General features: G+C 40.7%; 1 protein-coding gene across 15 annotated transcripts in view; it reads right to left on the reverse strand.

Annotated features, from left to right (window-relative positions):
- Positions 1 to 17,262, reverse strand: part of LOC110986186 (phosphatidylinositol-binding clathrin assembly protein LAP-like) — a 56,301-nt gene that overhangs the window by 23,349 nt on the left and 15,690 nt on the right. For 11 of the 15 annotated variants that reach the window (XM_022247861.2, XM_087146412.1, XM_087146411.1 and 8 more), the window contains exons 3-14: positions 16,891 to 16,966; positions 13,727 to 13,829; positions 12,119 to 12,158; positions 11,646 to 11,702; positions 9,958 to 10,069; positions 9,586 to 9,692; positions 9,014 to 9,055; positions 7,754 to 7,783; positions 6,654 to 6,698; positions 3,900 to 3,970; positions 3,298 to 3,487; positions 693 to 852 (exon numbers count right to left, since the gene is read on the reverse strand). In XM_022247861.2, the coding sequence (XP_022103553.2) occupies positions 693 to 852; positions 3,298 to 3,487; positions 3,900 to 3,970; positions 6,654 to 6,698; positions 7,754 to 7,783; positions 9,014 to 9,055; positions 9,586 to 9,692; positions 9,958 to 10,069; positions 11,646 to 11,702; positions 12,119 to 12,158; positions 13,727 to 13,829; positions 16,891 to 16,966 (1,033 nt within the window). The remainder of the gene's footprint in view (positions 1 to 692; positions 853 to 3,297; positions 3,488 to 3,899; positions 3,971 to 6,653; positions 6,699 to 7,753; positions 7,784 to 9,013; positions 9,056 to 9,585; positions 9,693 to 9,957; positions 10,070 to 11,645; positions 11,703 to 12,118; positions 12,159 to 13,726; positions 13,830 to 16,890; positions 16,967 to 17,262) is intronic. The other 4 variants (XM_087146409.1, XM_087146414.1, XM_087146410.1 and 1 more) reach the window with 3 other exon arrangements.

Consider the following 17,262-nt stretch of genomic DNA (forward strand, 5'->3'; position numbering starts at 1 on the left):
TAATGAGCATCAAGATTGCCTTTAGTTCAGCACTGGCTTCATCTTTATGGGTTTCAGATTCTTGGGAAAAATCTGGATGCAAGAATATCACTTTTTTAACAGGATCAGAGGAAATCAACAAATTTCACTGCTTAAAAGAGGCTACTGGTGCTTTAGATGATTGAATAAAAAAAATTGTCTACTCCATCACAAGCTTTGCTGGAGTTCAGTACTCGGCCCTGAACAATATGCAAAACTAAGTGGAGGGCGGAATCACGCGTGAACCAAGTACATCAAGGTCCCTGCATTTACTGGCACTGACTCTAAGACAGTACCAATTGCATCCATGGTATGGTACTTATGAAATTACACTGGCTATAAAAGTGGAAAATCAACTTAATGATGATTGATGGCAACCTGGTGCCAAGTTGACATTACAGGGAACAATCAGCCAGTGGCTGGTATATTGTATATTCTTCAAAATGCATCAAAACGTTTAGCAGGATCAAGGCAGATAAAGTACATGGACAACTGAGCCACTACATTTTACACAATGACTGATGCGCACTGAAGGTACAGAGACTGTGCTTTTAGTTCGTTGTGCACTAGAGGGTTCTCAAGGATAAGTGCTCGCAATGGTTCCTGGCGATGCTACCCTTGGTGACAGGGCTATTGCTAAAGGGCGGGTCAGTGGTCTCCCGGCAGTCCTTTACCTTGCATGCCTTGGGGTGGTGCGCCAAAGATGTCCCTGGACACTGTAGTAGTGGCTGGCTGGTGAACCGGTGAGGTGGTGGGCGAGGAGAGGAACGGGTTATTCTGGCTGGGGGCTGCCTGGGCCTTTTTACTGTCAGTCTGCTCCTGGAGCTGTTTGGCCTGTGAGGGTTAAACAGAAAGATGTTGGCACCAGAATTTTGGCTCGTGGGATGGCTCCACACTGGTTAATGCATGCTTCAATTGGTGGCAAATGATTCCAATGATATGATGGGTTTGGCAAACAGGTAATGGATTATGGAGCATTCAATTCAAGAAGTTTTATTAACTGCAAACGAAACATATGTTTCCACCTACCAAAACCAGTTTGCAGCAGAAACAAAGCAACACAGCACAAATGGCATGCACAAATCACAGCTACATGTACATGACTGAACTGACAACGGCTTTGAATGATGAGCACACAAAAGGCAAACCAACTCCCGCCAATTTGCTAAATACACTCTGTGCTACTGGAGAGAACAGTGCCTTTTCATTGCAAGTACAAGTACGGAGTTGGCAGCCCTCAAGAGCATGTATTCCCCAATCAGCCTGTCAAGATTATTCTCAGCAATTCTTAGTAAAACAATGCATTCCATTCCAACTATCAGCTGCTGTAAAGCTATGAATTCAAGTAACAGGGGTGTAAGAGAGCATTAAAACAGGAGCTGAGAATAGCTGAAATTTGCAAGCTAAAAGTGTGAAGCATACAGTACATGTATATGGCATGAGGTCGGTGACCCGCTTAAGGGCCCCAGGAAAATTTTGGAATGTAGATACTCCGTGGTGCATTTCACAGCCTCCTTGTGCAACCATTGGCCATTTTTTTCTTGCAATTTTGGCTATGCATATTTTTAATTTGACTTTTTCTTCATATTTGTCTGATAATTCCTGAAGATTAAAATGAACTACCAAAATTGTAAATATCAAGGTTTGTAGAGTGAGTTGGACCTTTTCTCACCTGATCCAACTAGTTTTCAAAACTTCAATTGTTACAAAGAATGCACATCGCATGTCCAGGCTTTTGAATTTTGCAGGCGCGTTGTCTGCCCGTCTACGGTGTTTTCAATTCACATCCATTTCCACGAATTTGTAACGTTAGCATCAGTCTAGTCAAAGATTGTCTATGTATCCAAGTCAGAGCCTCTTTGGACAATTATACATTTGTGTTGCACTGACATTTCAATACGTTTATGTCCAGAAATTGTTTAAAAGCTCGTCCATAAAATGCACACAGAGCATGTAAAAACTGCAGGATAATGCATGACACAGAAATGTTGCGAGCCCTGCGCCAGTCGTCATGAAGCCCTCTATCCATAAAAGCGAAAATTTACTAACCTCATTTCAAATTTACAGTGAAATGTGTGCCACCGCGAGTTATACTGGAGATTGCCAGTCACTACTTCTGCTCGCGCAGCAACAGCTGTAACAAGTCCCACTGACACATTTTATTGGCAGCCAATCACGACGCAATGACTGGATGTTCCCAAGATGCTTTTTATACACAAGGCTTGCGCTTCGAGCAGCCCCGAAAAATGCCTGCACGGCAGATTGGTATCCAGTGTACGCATGTACCGGTACATGTACAAGTACCACAGATGCAATTACAGTGCTCCAGTACTGTTTTGTGTTGGAAAGAGGACGTGCAAAGTTTGGCCTGGCCTTTGCATCGTGTTAGTAGAAAACTACCGGTAGAAAAAGTTCAAACAGAAAAATCAACGCTTGTGCAAGGTCCTAAGGAGTAAAAATGAAGAAAATCCGGCCCGCCGATGGCAAAAAAGCAGAAATGATAGCTGACATGTTCAACGAAATCTGCTAAAAAGTGGAGATTTCACAACCTTGACTGTGACAAAGCGACTGCTTCATCACTTGTTTACACCTGGTCCCTTCGGTTACTGTGACCTGATCTGTGATATGACTTGTGCCTGGACCTGTGAGTTTCTCAATTTACTTTACACCTCGCCTGCTGTACATGTATTTGCTGGTCGCACTGTTTTCGCAAATGAACACATGCGACAGTCGACTCAATGCATCTTCTGAGTGAGCTGGGAAAGATTAGACTAAAATCAAACGTGAGCACTGATGCTGAACGCAACTGTCAGTTGATTCTGGCAACAGTTTGAAGTAATCAAAAAGAGGCAGCCAATATTCAAACAGCATTAAGCAGTTTCCAAACCATGGAACCCCGCCATCAGGGGTGTGAATTGGCAATTACGTGAACCTCAACTGATGATTTCTGCCCAACTGGTAAGCGAAGCAGTTTCACACCATGAAGAGGATTAGCAAAAAAATTAAAGAGCTGGGATCTAAAACATACACATGGAAATCACACGTACCTCAACACACAATTTCTAGGGGGTTTGGAAAAGTTTTCATCGAAGCATATTTGCGAAAATGAGACGAGTGCCATCAATTTCAGCACGTCTTTGTATTTATCTTCGACATTCATGTTGAGGTACACTGGAAAGGGCATGCTTGATCACTCCATCTACTGGGTTGGCTGCAAGGGAATGACTGGGGAAGAAAACATGATCGGAATGGATTCAACCAGAACAATATTAGACTTGCGTTCATATTCGTCAGTGCTACGCTAAGTGGCTCTGCGGAGAACGGGTCAGTGGTCGGTGGTTGGTCTCTCACTACCTTCAAGGCAGCCAGCCGCTGTTTCTCCTCCTCGATGGCCCGCTTCTTCTCCTCGCTGTCAATGTGGGAGACTGAGTTGGCGAAAGCGCTGACGGCCGAGGCCACAGCAGCAGGTCTGTCAGAGTGAGCCAAAACACATATTTGAGGTACAGTACACATGTACGTGTGTATATCTGGCTGACTTCTTACGGGTCCCCCCCCCCCTTTTTAGGATCTTATGGGTTGACTCGTGGAAATGATGTGAAATATTTCAAAGTTATTGGATTTAAGTGTACACGCACTGTAGTACAGCACAGTGTACTTTATTTTATGGAGTACTGGCAAATGGTGACCCAAACACGGATCATTTCACAGAGCAGTGACCAAAACATGCTTGGCAAAAGCAGTTGAGCAGCCGTAATGTCATGCATTCCGTATTTCCTGTGACTGGCTCCCTGCTGATCTCTGCTTAGCACAAAACCTCTCTAGCAGAGATTGGGCCCTAGTGTCCACAAACATCTACACTAAACAACAACCGACAATCTTACTTGGTCCAGGACTTCTTGTTGTCCAGTGATGCTGCATGCGCCTCCAGGGCTTCTAAAAGAGTGCTTGGTGCCTATTCAAACACACACAAACACAAAAGTTCACATTACACTACACTAATAAAAAAATAAGCACAACTTTTTCTGAATTATCGACACATCGTTTAACCCTCTCAACTGTCAAACAGGTAAAGGACTAAGGACCATTCTAGGATAATGGATTAACATAACAGTGGACTGATTCATTGTGTGTTGCAAAGAGGGGTACCCTCAAACTTCTCTCAGCACTGGTGACTAACAGTTATCACCTAGGCTTTTAAACTAGTGCTCATGGTGAAACCCATTATCACATCACAGCATGTATGAAAACTGTGGCCAATGCTTAATGATTGCCAGCAACGTATAATGCAAAAATCAGCCTGTAACACAGCCTCAAACCTACTCTGTTTAGGATCTGAAACCTAGAAGCATTAATCTTCCAACCAAATATTTCTGCAAAAAAATGGTTAACTCCGTGTATTGTTTTCCACAAGACCTGCACTTTTCATGAGAAATAGGTTTATACAGGTACATGTATGTACTCACAAAACACAAACAAAACAAACTAGTGACGTGACATCGTGATGGCATGGATGTGACACAACAAAAAACAATGTTGACTGCACTGCAAAGATTCCGAGTGACATCCTCAAACCTAACCTCGTGTTCATGTTGACTGCACTGCAAAGATTCCGAGTGACATCCTTAAACCTAACCTCGTGTTCATCTTTCCATCAGCTACATGTACGTACGTGTTTTTATTGAAACCTGACAACATTTGCCTGAAGAGGACGTGTATCACATCTTCTTTTTTTCAATACAGACTGTACAGCGCTCTGATGTTCTCTACTGTACACGTACATGTCCCGTACATAGCGCACCATGTGCAAGCAGGTACATGTAACTGCAATGGGATGAAGTACATTTTTCTTGCCGCAATTGGGTTTTTTTGTCCTTCACAAATTAGAGCGTAGCCCAGCACTACACAGAGCAATGACATAATGCAAAACCCTGTAATATCATTTTTATCCATACCAGTACATGCACATGCACCTGCATTGTATGATAACGTCATGTATTCTTGTACAAGATTGTTTCAATATTAAGTGAACTTGTTAACTGAACTAAACAGCAGGTACAGAACCTTAAAAGGATCGGCAAGCTACCGCATACATTTAGGTTTATCTGTTGGTTGGTTAGGACAGAATGTTCAAAGCACCGTTAAATCCTGTTAAGAATTACCAGAGAAAATGTTCCCTTTCCACACACAGTCATGATCTCACTGGTTCAATTGTTTGATCGATTCAGTCAATTGCAAATTGAGGCATACTCAACTGTGTACAGTGTGCTTAAGCTGTAAATGATTTTACGATGCAGAACAGACGCAAATTATACACGTCACTAAACAGCAAATGGTGAAATCCCTGTTGTTACTCAAAAGTCAGCCACCTCAGATACAAGAATTAGGCTACGTATGTACAGCGTACCAAATTTCCCAACATCAAGCACACAAGCCCGCTTTAATACATGTACCAGTATCGTACATTAAGAACATCAAATTGTTTTGCTATACCTCTGTCTTCAATATTGTACTTCCATTGGCCCAGACTGATCACATGACCACGCAACAAGAGCACATGTCACCCTCAATGTTAGACATCACATCACACATGGTATTACAGACTGGTGGGCTGCACTACACTCAAAACTATAATGCAGGGACCCCTAACGAACTATTCACTGGTACCTCCACTCCTTTCACCATACGGTTGACAATAGAAACTCTAGTGGGATCAACACATTGGCACAGTGGTAAATTGAGCTTTTGGAGCACTGCAAGTTTTTGTTGATAGTTGAAATTTATTGGAAGTTTGTTTCTTTGGAAGTTTACTTCATATGACATCTGCTGTGCTTTCAGACGTGTGCAACATTCCCTCCAAAGATTGCTTTAAAGACGTAAAGATATTGCTTCCGAGCAAGATATATGCAACCAACACAACTGACCTACTGCTTTTGAAGCGCGTCAACAGAACTTACAAAATATTGCCCTGTAACATTATATATCAAATGGAAGTTGGACGTGTAAAAATCTAGGAACAAAACTCCTACTCTAATACAAAATTCCATGGCTAACTCACAAAGAGAAACCAGTCAATCAAACTGATATGACAACACGAGTTTGTACGCATCATACAACTTAATGTGCAGCAACTGGCTGAGATAGTCATCATTTCAACTACATTTGAAACCTTCAAGTGAAGAGAATATTAGAAACAATTGGAGATAGAGGTATGACAAAACAGTTATCAACTGCTGTTATGTGGACATGATGTTAACATCCATGGGACTCACAGCACCCTAGGCAGAGCGGAGGATACTTTGCGTTCCTCAGGAGTCAAAATATCATGTTCTATTTCACAGCAGTTAATAAACAGGAAATACTCCATTATCATTTCATTGGTAACAATAACTAGAAATTGTACATGTATGCATGCATGAATTAGTAACTTAAATGTGCATTTGACAACAACAAAAAAATTTAAAATCAACAATATTCACAAAGAAAACTGAAATAAAGAAAACATACTTGACTGACATATACAGTCCTTTTTCTGTGCTGCAATGAATGCCAACTACCAACTAATAGCAGATTTTTTTTGGCGTTAAATTGCTGAGATGCAAATTACAGCTAAGCCTCTTGCTCAGGAACACACTCACCCTATTCCCCTTTGTCGGATTATAACCAACATTCTGAAAACCTCGCTGTAAAACACAAAAGCCTCAGACCTTAATGCTAGATCAGTGTCAGTTCTGATCAAAATCAAACATATTTCTGGCCTTGGGCACAAAACTCTTTTTCACTGCAGTCATATATTTAACAACACCAATCCCACCCAAAGTGTCTCGCAAACCCCAAGCCTGAATGTACCATGTGTACACAGCCATGTGCCACGCGTACAATAGTGCACAGTTGTTAACATCTACATGTACAGATAAGTGGTAGACTTCCTACACTGCATGTATACACACAGTGTGACTTTCAATTAACATGATTAATAACTGTTTCACAATGACCCATGCAAGTGGGGATGGCACAGCAGTCGGTGGCCCAATGACAACCATCTGCCTGATGTGCAATGTATATCCACAAAACAGTTTCAAGAATGGTTTAAAACCATACGGAATACCAACTGTATGTTTTTACATGTACAATGTACATGTTCATGTGCATGAATGCCAACCTTTCATACATGTACATGTACAGTGTACCTTGTGTGGACTCGTGGACAAGAGGTCCACACAATGCAGGTTTATGCAAATTTTGAGTGGACTAAGTCAGGTCCATACGAGGATAAACCCAAAAAAAAGCTTTAGAAGCAAGTTTGGGTTAGGTTAGCAAAACACAGAGGAACAATCAAGAGAACTTTGATATCAACAAAAATCCAGCTTCAAATAATGTTCGCAATGCCAGAAAATTAGTCTTTTCACTGAGTTTCCTTTGCTTAATTAATGAAAATAAAGGAATGTCCACTCAAAGTAGACAATGTATTGTAAGTTGTACACGGGTGTGTACACACATGCATAGAGCCAACAAAATTCTCAAACAATTTTGTGAACGGCGGAAAATTCAAGGCAGTGCTGCATTGGTTCGCCAGTTTTGAAACCTATGCAAGAGGGAAACCAAATGTCAAAGCTTGGCTGCCGACTTGATGCCTTGTTCTGAAAATCGGAGACAGTGCACACCGCACAGATGATTCTCAAAGGGCAGGAGATTCCGGGCTCAGCCAAAAAAAAATAAGAAATGGACTGGGACTCACATTTTTATATTCAGCCGGCACATCTCGGAACTGTAACAACAGGCAACAGGAAGGGGAATTTTAACAAACAACGGACACATGCAGCACGCAATTGACCAGAACATGTACCACTCCCACAAGACAGCCATCTTTGATTCCTGCACATTAGGGTGCGTTCGCGTGGTTACTCCTGTTAACACAAGTAGGGTGTGCGCATTACACTTGGGTGCAGGAGTATACTCCCCTCTAGCGAGAGTATACTCTCGCTGACCTGCGGGTCGTACTCCAGCCATTCGAGCACTCACCCGTATACTTGTGTTAACATGAGTAGCTTGCTCGAACGCACCCCATAGGTCTACTATACCGTACATGTACATGTAATTTTTCCTCAAACTCAGGCTTTGGTTGTGGTTTCAATGTACTCCTGTGACAACTCCACAATGATGACACTTGAGAAGGTCTGTGTACACTTTACGTGCTTCTTGGGCCAGTGACATTATGGCTGTGTCCAAATTTATGGCGAAGGCTTGAAGTCACACAAAAGTCTACGATCATTGCAGCAGCCACTGCCTACACATCTGTGTGTGATTTCAAGCTGCAGCAATCTTATTCAGAAACAGGCTATGAAATAATGCATTGATTTTAAGGAACCAAAGATGGCAGCAATGTGGCAGACCTAATCACTTGAGTGAAAAACAAATGAAACAATTACCGTGAGCATAACTGTAAAATACAACGCATATCAACCACACTGGATTATTCAACCCAAATGCAACAAACCCAAATGCCACTTCACAAAATAAAACCAAAACACACCACAAATTGGAACAGAAAAGCCGTATCTTGATTGCCTGTTGGTGGCAAAAAAGCAATCTGACACTGAACCCAAAACGATAAGGTACAGGGAGTTGGAAATAGGGAAAATCAATGACAAGGTGTGATTTACGAGCAGTGCAAGTGAAATGCAGTTAATGTGATCCATTTTTTTTCAGCAGACTTTTGGGTCAGAACAAGAATGACCACACGCCAAGGAAAACATTAGACCGAAACTTCAGTGAATGAATCCCAGCCCTGTGGCTTTTCACACTGTACACATGGTGCAGAAACTTCCAGCAACTCCAACTTCATTCGGTTCACCAATTCAACGTGCACATGCTGTACTTACTTGTACAATTCCCACGTGATGAGCAGCAACACATGGTAAAGGAAAATATTCTCTGGCATACTATCAAACCGACTGTGTATTTTGGACTTGCCAAAATATTTTATTGCATCTCTCACCTGAGCTAAATCTGGGATTTCACCTTTGTCCACGCCAACTTGCTGCAAGGAGAAACAAACAAGACAAGGAAAACAACACGAGTAAATCATACACCAATATTTATTTAATGGGAACTGCTAATTTCTAAGCATTGTTTTTTAACAGTGATTCCAACAACCAGAGCTCCATGAATCCACCACAAATTCCACTTTGTACTTGGCCAATCACACATTCTCCAAACTTAAATCAGGTGTTGACATAAAGCCAGATACACAGTGTATCGTGGTAAGTTATGGTGACTATTCAAATTGTGCACTCTTTCATAGGGGCAAACATCAAAAGCATGCTAAAATTCCAGTGCAGATTTTGATGGGGAGGGGGCAAGGCAGTTAACAAGCATCCACATTATTAAATTTGGTTATCTTCTCAAAGGGAGAGGAACGTCAAGTCAAATGTGGTTTTAATTTCCACAAGTACACTACAAGGGATACAGATGTGCTAAGAAATTGCTCAGAATGGTGTATTTTATGGTTAAGGGGCACACGTACATGTACACTATAATAAGCTACATATACGTGTAGCTCGACCTCACCTCTGCTACTTTGAGGAATTCTGCCACTCTTTCCATTCTGCTCAGGAACTTCTTGTAGATGTCAAGTGCAGCCTTCACATCCTTTTTATTCATATCAAAATATTTCTCTGTAATAAAAATCCAACAAAGTCTAAAACCGTAAATGCCATTTGCAGCCAAGGGCAAAAAAATCATGCTAAGGTTTCCCTGCAAAGGCACAGGGTTTCTCTTCAAAGAGTATAAGATTTTTTGACAGGACAACAGAGGATTTCAAATTGTTTCCATTACAGGAAGATAATTAATTTGCTTTTACATCGTAATGATGCAGATATCCACTGCAATATCTTTGGTGAAGCAATCATAATGTACTACACATAAATGATTTTTGTTTACCAAGAAGATTGATGATTCCATCGTTGTAGCAGGCAAAGAGCCTTATAACATCCTTGAAGAGCAGCATGAAACTCCCGTTGATTATGCCGTTTGTCATGTCGTTGTGTGAGATCTGTACATGGACCAAATAAAAATAAATACCACCCACATGGTGAACAATCTTTGAAGGCCTTTGTACATACATGTACCAGTATGCAGGCCTCATGGCCCATGGAGGGGGAGTCAACACGTCTTGGATCAAGCTGATGGATATATCACACTTACTTTAAAGAACGCTGAACTGCAAAACTGTAATGGAAACAAACTTGCACAGGGAAAATCTCTATCAAAATCTAGAACATCAATGAGGATAGCGAAAAACCTTACACATATAGGCCTATGTACTTACTAATGCGAACAATTTGACGCAAAGAAAAACACAATACTTTATCTTTCACAAAATTAATAATACCAGAATGCAGGTAAACAAAGCTTACGGGGCCCTTATATTCAAGGATATGGGTTCTTGATTTCACTCGGTACAATCAAGTCTCAAATCCCTACTTGGGCAAGACTACATGTAACCAGTTCAGTTCACTTTTTGGAGTCTCTCAACGACAATCACACAGGTTCCAAAGTCCCAGGCCTATCACAGTTCACTGCTACCACAACTCCTGCTTGGAGACTGGAGGAAAGTGCAGTGACAGAGTTTCCCATCATGCAAACAGAACAGTTCCTGTCCTCATTAAGAGGTAACATGGCCGATCACGAGTGGCTTGATCCACTCTGCATACGGTGTAGATCCAGCAGTCCAGCCAAATAGTTCTTGGTCTATGCCCTACTGGTTGCTCTCCAGCAGGGTACAGTTCGAGTTAACCATCTTAAGTCACAAAACAACTAGTAATTCTGAGAGCCACAAGCTTAAGATTTTCAATCAGCCAATGGATCAGAAATCAACTTTTAACAGGAATCGTTTTTCTTATTTGGGGAAATTTCTCCAAACGTGTGAAAACATGGCACTCTCCATGGTCATTCCTACAGGCGTGCTTAATCATCCCTTGAGGGCGCACTTCAGCGTACCGCGCAGGCTACACATACATTGTACATGTACATGTATCTCCTCCCTAAATAGTAAAATGAGGTATGCATCTGCACTCGCATCTTTCCCTCCAACTTCTGTGCACATTCCGTGGAAAAAGGTACATGTAAGTTGACAATCAACATCAGTTTTCATCAGTTCAATTCTCCTTAATTTCCACTTTGCAAAAATCATTTCAGCCAGTCAGACAGAGAAATTTGTCACCTGCTTTTCAGTACAGCACTGGGTCAGCTGCTGTTCAGAAAAAGGATCGTTTATTTTGTACCACAGCTGGTCTGATGGCTTCAGTCATTAACCAGCAGACTTCTTCTTGATCAGTGCTTGCATGCACATGTATATGCCTGGAGTTTATCTGTATCAACCTGTCCTTATCAGATGTGTATTTCTAGCCAGTGTTATTTCACTGCACCTGTATAAAGCAGCTTGTCTCCAGATCTTTGGTACACATCAGCATAAACAACCGTTCTTGTAAACATACCGGTACATATAAATTGCTAAACACAGCTCAGCCTTAGGGCACATTTTGAGAAGCTGTTTCCAGAACTTTGATACTTCGCGGAACACTACCATTCAAATTTCCTTTGATGAAATGTGTGACAGCAGTTATTACCTCAAAATCTAAGAGGGCATCCATCTGAGCCTGCAGGGTCGGTAAGGTCTTCAGCAACTGCAAAAGCAAACACAGACGGGATTATGTATTCCAACTTCCCTTTTTCTATCCAAGAGGCTATTCATCAGAAGCTTCCTGACCTTCTTGACAGATTCCATATCTGCTAAGCTACCCCCCCTCCCAGTTGACATAATGGGAATTTAAAGCTATACCTCAGGCCAGAATCAATTTAGCACTATGCTTGTTTGTTAGTTACATGTACATGTGAATGAATAGAAAGGGAGAGGATGAATTTCCATCTGTGACAGTAAGATGGTCCAAAGCATTAAGTAATAATTATTTCTTTTATATTGTGCTGTACACAGTACATGTAATGGCAGGCAACAGCCACGAGTCAAACTCACAAGGGCTAAAATTTGTGGAACCATCCATGAAACCCAGAGGCATGTTTTTTTAAGGTCAGTAATACCAACCTTATCTGCTGTCATTGTTCGTAACTTCCCTTCCTCTTTCCTGTAGGGGAATATGAGAATGATGAATCAAAACGAGGCACTGAGACGCTAGATTTTCTGAACAGTGACATGAACAGTGTTAGTGGTGTCTCATTGCGTGCCATGAAAAAACTTCCATTTGCATTTAATGTACACACCTACTCAAGATACATGTTTTGCAGTGAGATATCAAATGAGAACACAGGCAAATGATATGCAAGTTAACAATTACCGGTGCATTGTAAGTTTCAATTGAAGAGTATCATATTTAATAGATATTAAATATGATATTATTATTACATTATTATTAAAAATTCAGCACTTTCAAGGCAAAGTGCTAATATAAAAATGCACCTTCAAAAATATCTAACATGTTTTACTGTGAAGAAATCCTCCAATGGATCTTCTCGAGTAGCAAGGATTATACCGTGTATGTACATGTATTTCAGGGGAAAAAGTTCTTTTTATACCATGGCTGATAAAAGCATCCAGGCAGGTTTAAAACGAAACGATCCAAGGAAAAAAACATGAACGTTGCTACACATCACACCTTAATGGCAAAACTCTGCGATCGAAGAGCCTGGGATATCCCAGCACTGCCATTCAGCTTCCTACTGATGCCACAGAGAGCCCTGTGGCTTGGAAGTTAACAAGTCCAGGGGGCAACGGATTTAATCAGTTAGGGTGCAGAAGCGCAGCACCAGGAGACTCATTCAAAACAGGGAATTGCTCACCCATCAAACATGTCATATCTGCATCAAGCACGTACGAGATACAGCACAGTGTAGAATCAATGTCCATGTGTAAACATGTACGTGTACAGATGTACATATACTAGGTGCTCAATACTACAAGTACATGTACATGTTCTGTCATGCAATAGATCATGCAGTGCAGTACAATTGGCACCCTTGGGGTTATTCTATAGTAATTGGGATTCCTTCCTGGTACTTTTTGACTGATCGATTTTACGGTTTGTATAATTTCACAAATCGATGTTCATTTGCCAAAACACACGTATGAAAAATCAGAAGTCTTTCCTGGAATAAAAAAACAAAACAAAAACAAAACTATTGGCACCTTGAGATTCAGGCAATTGGTTGTCGCTTTGAACACAAACGTTAACACATTGAGCCCTGCCTTCAGGACTGGTAACCCACGACCCATGGTTTTAGTGACTGAAACCTGAGCTTTCAGTTTTAAATATTTTTGGGGTTCACCTTTATGCCTATTTAAGACAAAGTTGCATTAGTTGGTTCAAAAGAAAGGTCAGTTGGAACGGACCCTCAAAAGAATTACTTTTGTCTTTGATGCCAATTAACAAAAAAACACTAATAAACTAAAAGGTTAATCAAGCTAAAAAGCATAAACTACATGTACCAGGTATCTGGACCACTTGGATTATCAATGCACAGCTTTACAAATGAGACTGTACATGTGCATGTACGTGCACATGCGTCGGTACCCGGTATATGTGCCCTTACTTCACAAAGGCAAGAAAGAGACAGACAGCCTTCAGATGCCAGTCTAAAAAGACAGAGTGTTCTTGATGACACGCTCTTGACACATGTTGCCATGATTTTTACATACCCTCTTTTGACTCTGCAGAAATCAAATGCCACAGTTCTGTAGGACAATGCCTTCTGGTTGAGATACTTTGAGTATCGTCTAATATACGTCGACATATCGTAACCTGTGGCAGAGAGGGCAAGACACAAGGATAGAAATTGTAATCAGATTTCCAATTAAGCCAAAGGGGTCAGTCAAGTATTTGCCAGCAAAAATATGCCAGTGGCCTGTAAAGTGTATACACAAGGGCATGAGCTGTATACATTTTTTTAAAAAAATGAATACAAACAGCTGACAGGTCATGACCTAGGGGATTTCATGAACCGGAGGTCGTGACTTGCAGGGGGTCAAAACGTCAAGCTACAGGTACCGGGAAGTCCTAACCTGTAGGAGAATAAAGGACCTACCGCTAGCATATTCTCAGTGAAACAATTTACAAGTATATTCTGACAAACCCGATCACATGCGTGAATCATCATTCAGTTGAGTTATTTGGAAGTGACAGTTTACATCTGCAGATGGGTCAACACCTCCAGGGGAAAGAAAGGCAGCAATATTGGCAAGGCATGGGGGAACTCACACTACACAGTATATTACAGGACCAAAATATGATATGGCAATGAACTGGGCAGGGACGCACTGATAATGCCTCTGTCTCTTTTGGCTAGATGACTGGAATGACTGCCCTGGCATTCCTGCACAATACCTGAAAAATTCCATGCAAATAGCACACATCCAGCGAGGAATTTGGAGTATTTATAAAACAGCCATCCTCAAAACATTGGACAGGAATGTCCTCTATCATTTCTACAGTATGAACATGTACAATGTCCTAGTGTCACATACACGTACATGGAGTTTGATAGCCTAAGCACATGAAGATAACTCGTAGAGAAAACGTACACAATATACGGTATAGCTGGTTTAAACTGGTACACACAGGTACATGTACGGCAATATATTTCTGAAATGTCGAGTAAGCAAAGCGGCATGATACAGTACATACAGTAGCGATACTGGTACCTGTACATACATGTACATGTATGTATTTGAACTAACCATCCCATATTTATACAATTGTGTACCGGTAGCTAAAGTGTAGAACATGCACTGTATTGTGGAGTACCCTAAATTTGTGCATACAACTTTCGCATCATGAAACTTTCAACAAAATGATGCACTGACGTTAATTTACTGTAGATGATCAATTGTCATGTGGACGTTGTTCTTTTTGCAGCTACCGGTATGTGCGAATTCAAAGCTTTTCCAGGGGGGATTCGGGAAAAATGTCAACAAAGCATACCGCCTTACTTGAAATTGTCAAGAAAATGGACAAATGATCGCTGTTTGCTCCTGATCTAAGTGAGACATCTGATACGGGCACAAATGTCTTCGATCAACTTTCGCCAAATATTAATGGCCTTATCAAAAATATGGAGCCTGAAAAAGTACTGTGCACCTTATATTTTGAGATTCCCGTTGGCAACGATGGGCGCGGATTCTGTGGAACTGTAGTTTGTGACTTTTTTCAGAAATACACATAGAAAGAGAAGTTTTGTCATAATATCCAGATAAAGAACTCATATTTATGCTAATTATGATTTATTTGAAAGAATAAAAATGAATGCCTCACTATAACTTCAAATCAAATTGAAGAAATATTAAAATCCACTAGGATGAAAAAGAGAAAGTGATGGAAACCCAAGCTATTGCAAATAAAAGTGTTTTTTCCTCAAACTGCATCTCTTAACCAAAGTAATTACTGCAAAAAATGATTCCTTATTCAAGAGACATTAACTGGCAGTACAGATACGGCATTATCGATATCCCATAAAATGACATTTGCAACATACAGTGTACAGTGCGAATTATGGTGACGTAGGTTTTACTGCAGCCGATCCGACTCGTTTGCAGACAACATTGTTTCTGTTGCTTCAGTGACATCCAATGTTTTTCATATCATTATTCGATGTAGGTTTTAGTCAAACTTTCAACTACTGAAAAGGGAACCATGAAAAATTCAGTATCCATGTATTTAAGAATAAATTTTGGTCAAAGTATTAAGTGCGAGAGTTATGGTACGTCGTAGACACATGCACATGTACGTATACGAGTACATGTACTCGTATGCAAGAAATATACCGGTATGTTTACCCTTAAATTGGTTTGTGGTTCGTCTGGCCTTCTGGTTGAATGTACATGTTCTGTCCCACGTGCAAGCAGACCTAAATAATATTACATGTATGGCTATGGTTATTACTGAATACATGCAAGTACATGTATGCACACATGCATCACTGAACAGTAACAAATGGAAAACATTTCTTTTTTTTTACATACATGTATACCGGTACATGTAGCAAACAGTGCGACTTTAACACTGATATGAATTATGAACTATGTACATGCACATGTACATATACAGTAAGTTCCTATTCCCTCAAAACAAAGGTGTACCAGTACATGTACACTTCACAAACCGACTAGAAATGGCTACAGATAAACTTATACATGTATACATGTACCTGCATATTTGCAATGAATGCATGGTACTTGTGAAAAAACCCTTTGTTACTGACGTGCAGACTGACATGAAGAAATTACGCCTATCAGTTTGTGTTAATGGGCTTTGTGTTTTAGGTTAATGTTAATGTACCGTCCATACGTGTACTGGTACGTGTACACCAATATGCATGTGCACGCTTGGGATAAGTTGAATATGTGGGTCAATGGCTGTAAGCGTTTACAGGGCCTCCAAAAAGTATCACAAATTGTTTTGTGGGAATAACACCTTGATCAAGCATTCTGGACGTTTTCATTGTCATCCGCAACAGACAGTCTGCAATTTCTTCCTCAAAGGTTATTTCTGCTTTTGCCACCCACGGCATACAGTACATGTACATTTACATACTATTGCTGCCTGGTCATTTTTATCTGATCATCTGCGTGGAGACATCAACAATACCACCCTGATGGAAATTGTACACTGTTTAAGCGGCAGTTCTACAGCCAGTGCAGATATATTGAGAGTGAAAAGTCAGATTCATTCACCCACATGTACAATAAGCAACACCAAGTCATATCTTTTCCTGCCAAGGGAAAAGGGGTCAGGGGTCAGGGAAAGGTAGACAGCAACAACACAACAGAACAAAATCCACAATAGTCTCCATCTATTTTTGGCTCACCTTGAACATTTGTTTTGTCCATAAACTCTTCCAGGTTGAAAACCACTGTCCTTGTGGCCAAATACTGTATAAATTTCTGCAGAGTAAACAAATTCCTAATTATGAGTGGAGAGGATGAATCAAATCAAGTGTACCAAAAAGTAAATCAATTATCAAGATACAATTCAAAAATAAACCCAACCTTAAACACAAGCACAAATATTGCTAAATATGGCATGCATGGCTCCCCCTAAGAAAATTCACAACACGCGTGCAATAATTTAAATGTACACGTGTACATGTGCATACCCGGTATCTGGAAATGGCAGGCCACTACATCGAGAGTGACATTTTTGCTCGAACATGTACATATAAAAATTGGGTATATTTACT

Source organism: Acanthaster planci, linkage group LG15 (assembly GCF_054643075.1).
Source record: "Acanthaster planci isolate LZ-2023a linkage group LG15, COTS_SCS, whole genome shotgun sequence".
Lineage (NCBI taxonomy): Eukaryota > Metazoa > Echinodermata > Asteroidea > Valvatida > Acanthasteridae > Acanthaster > Acanthaster planci.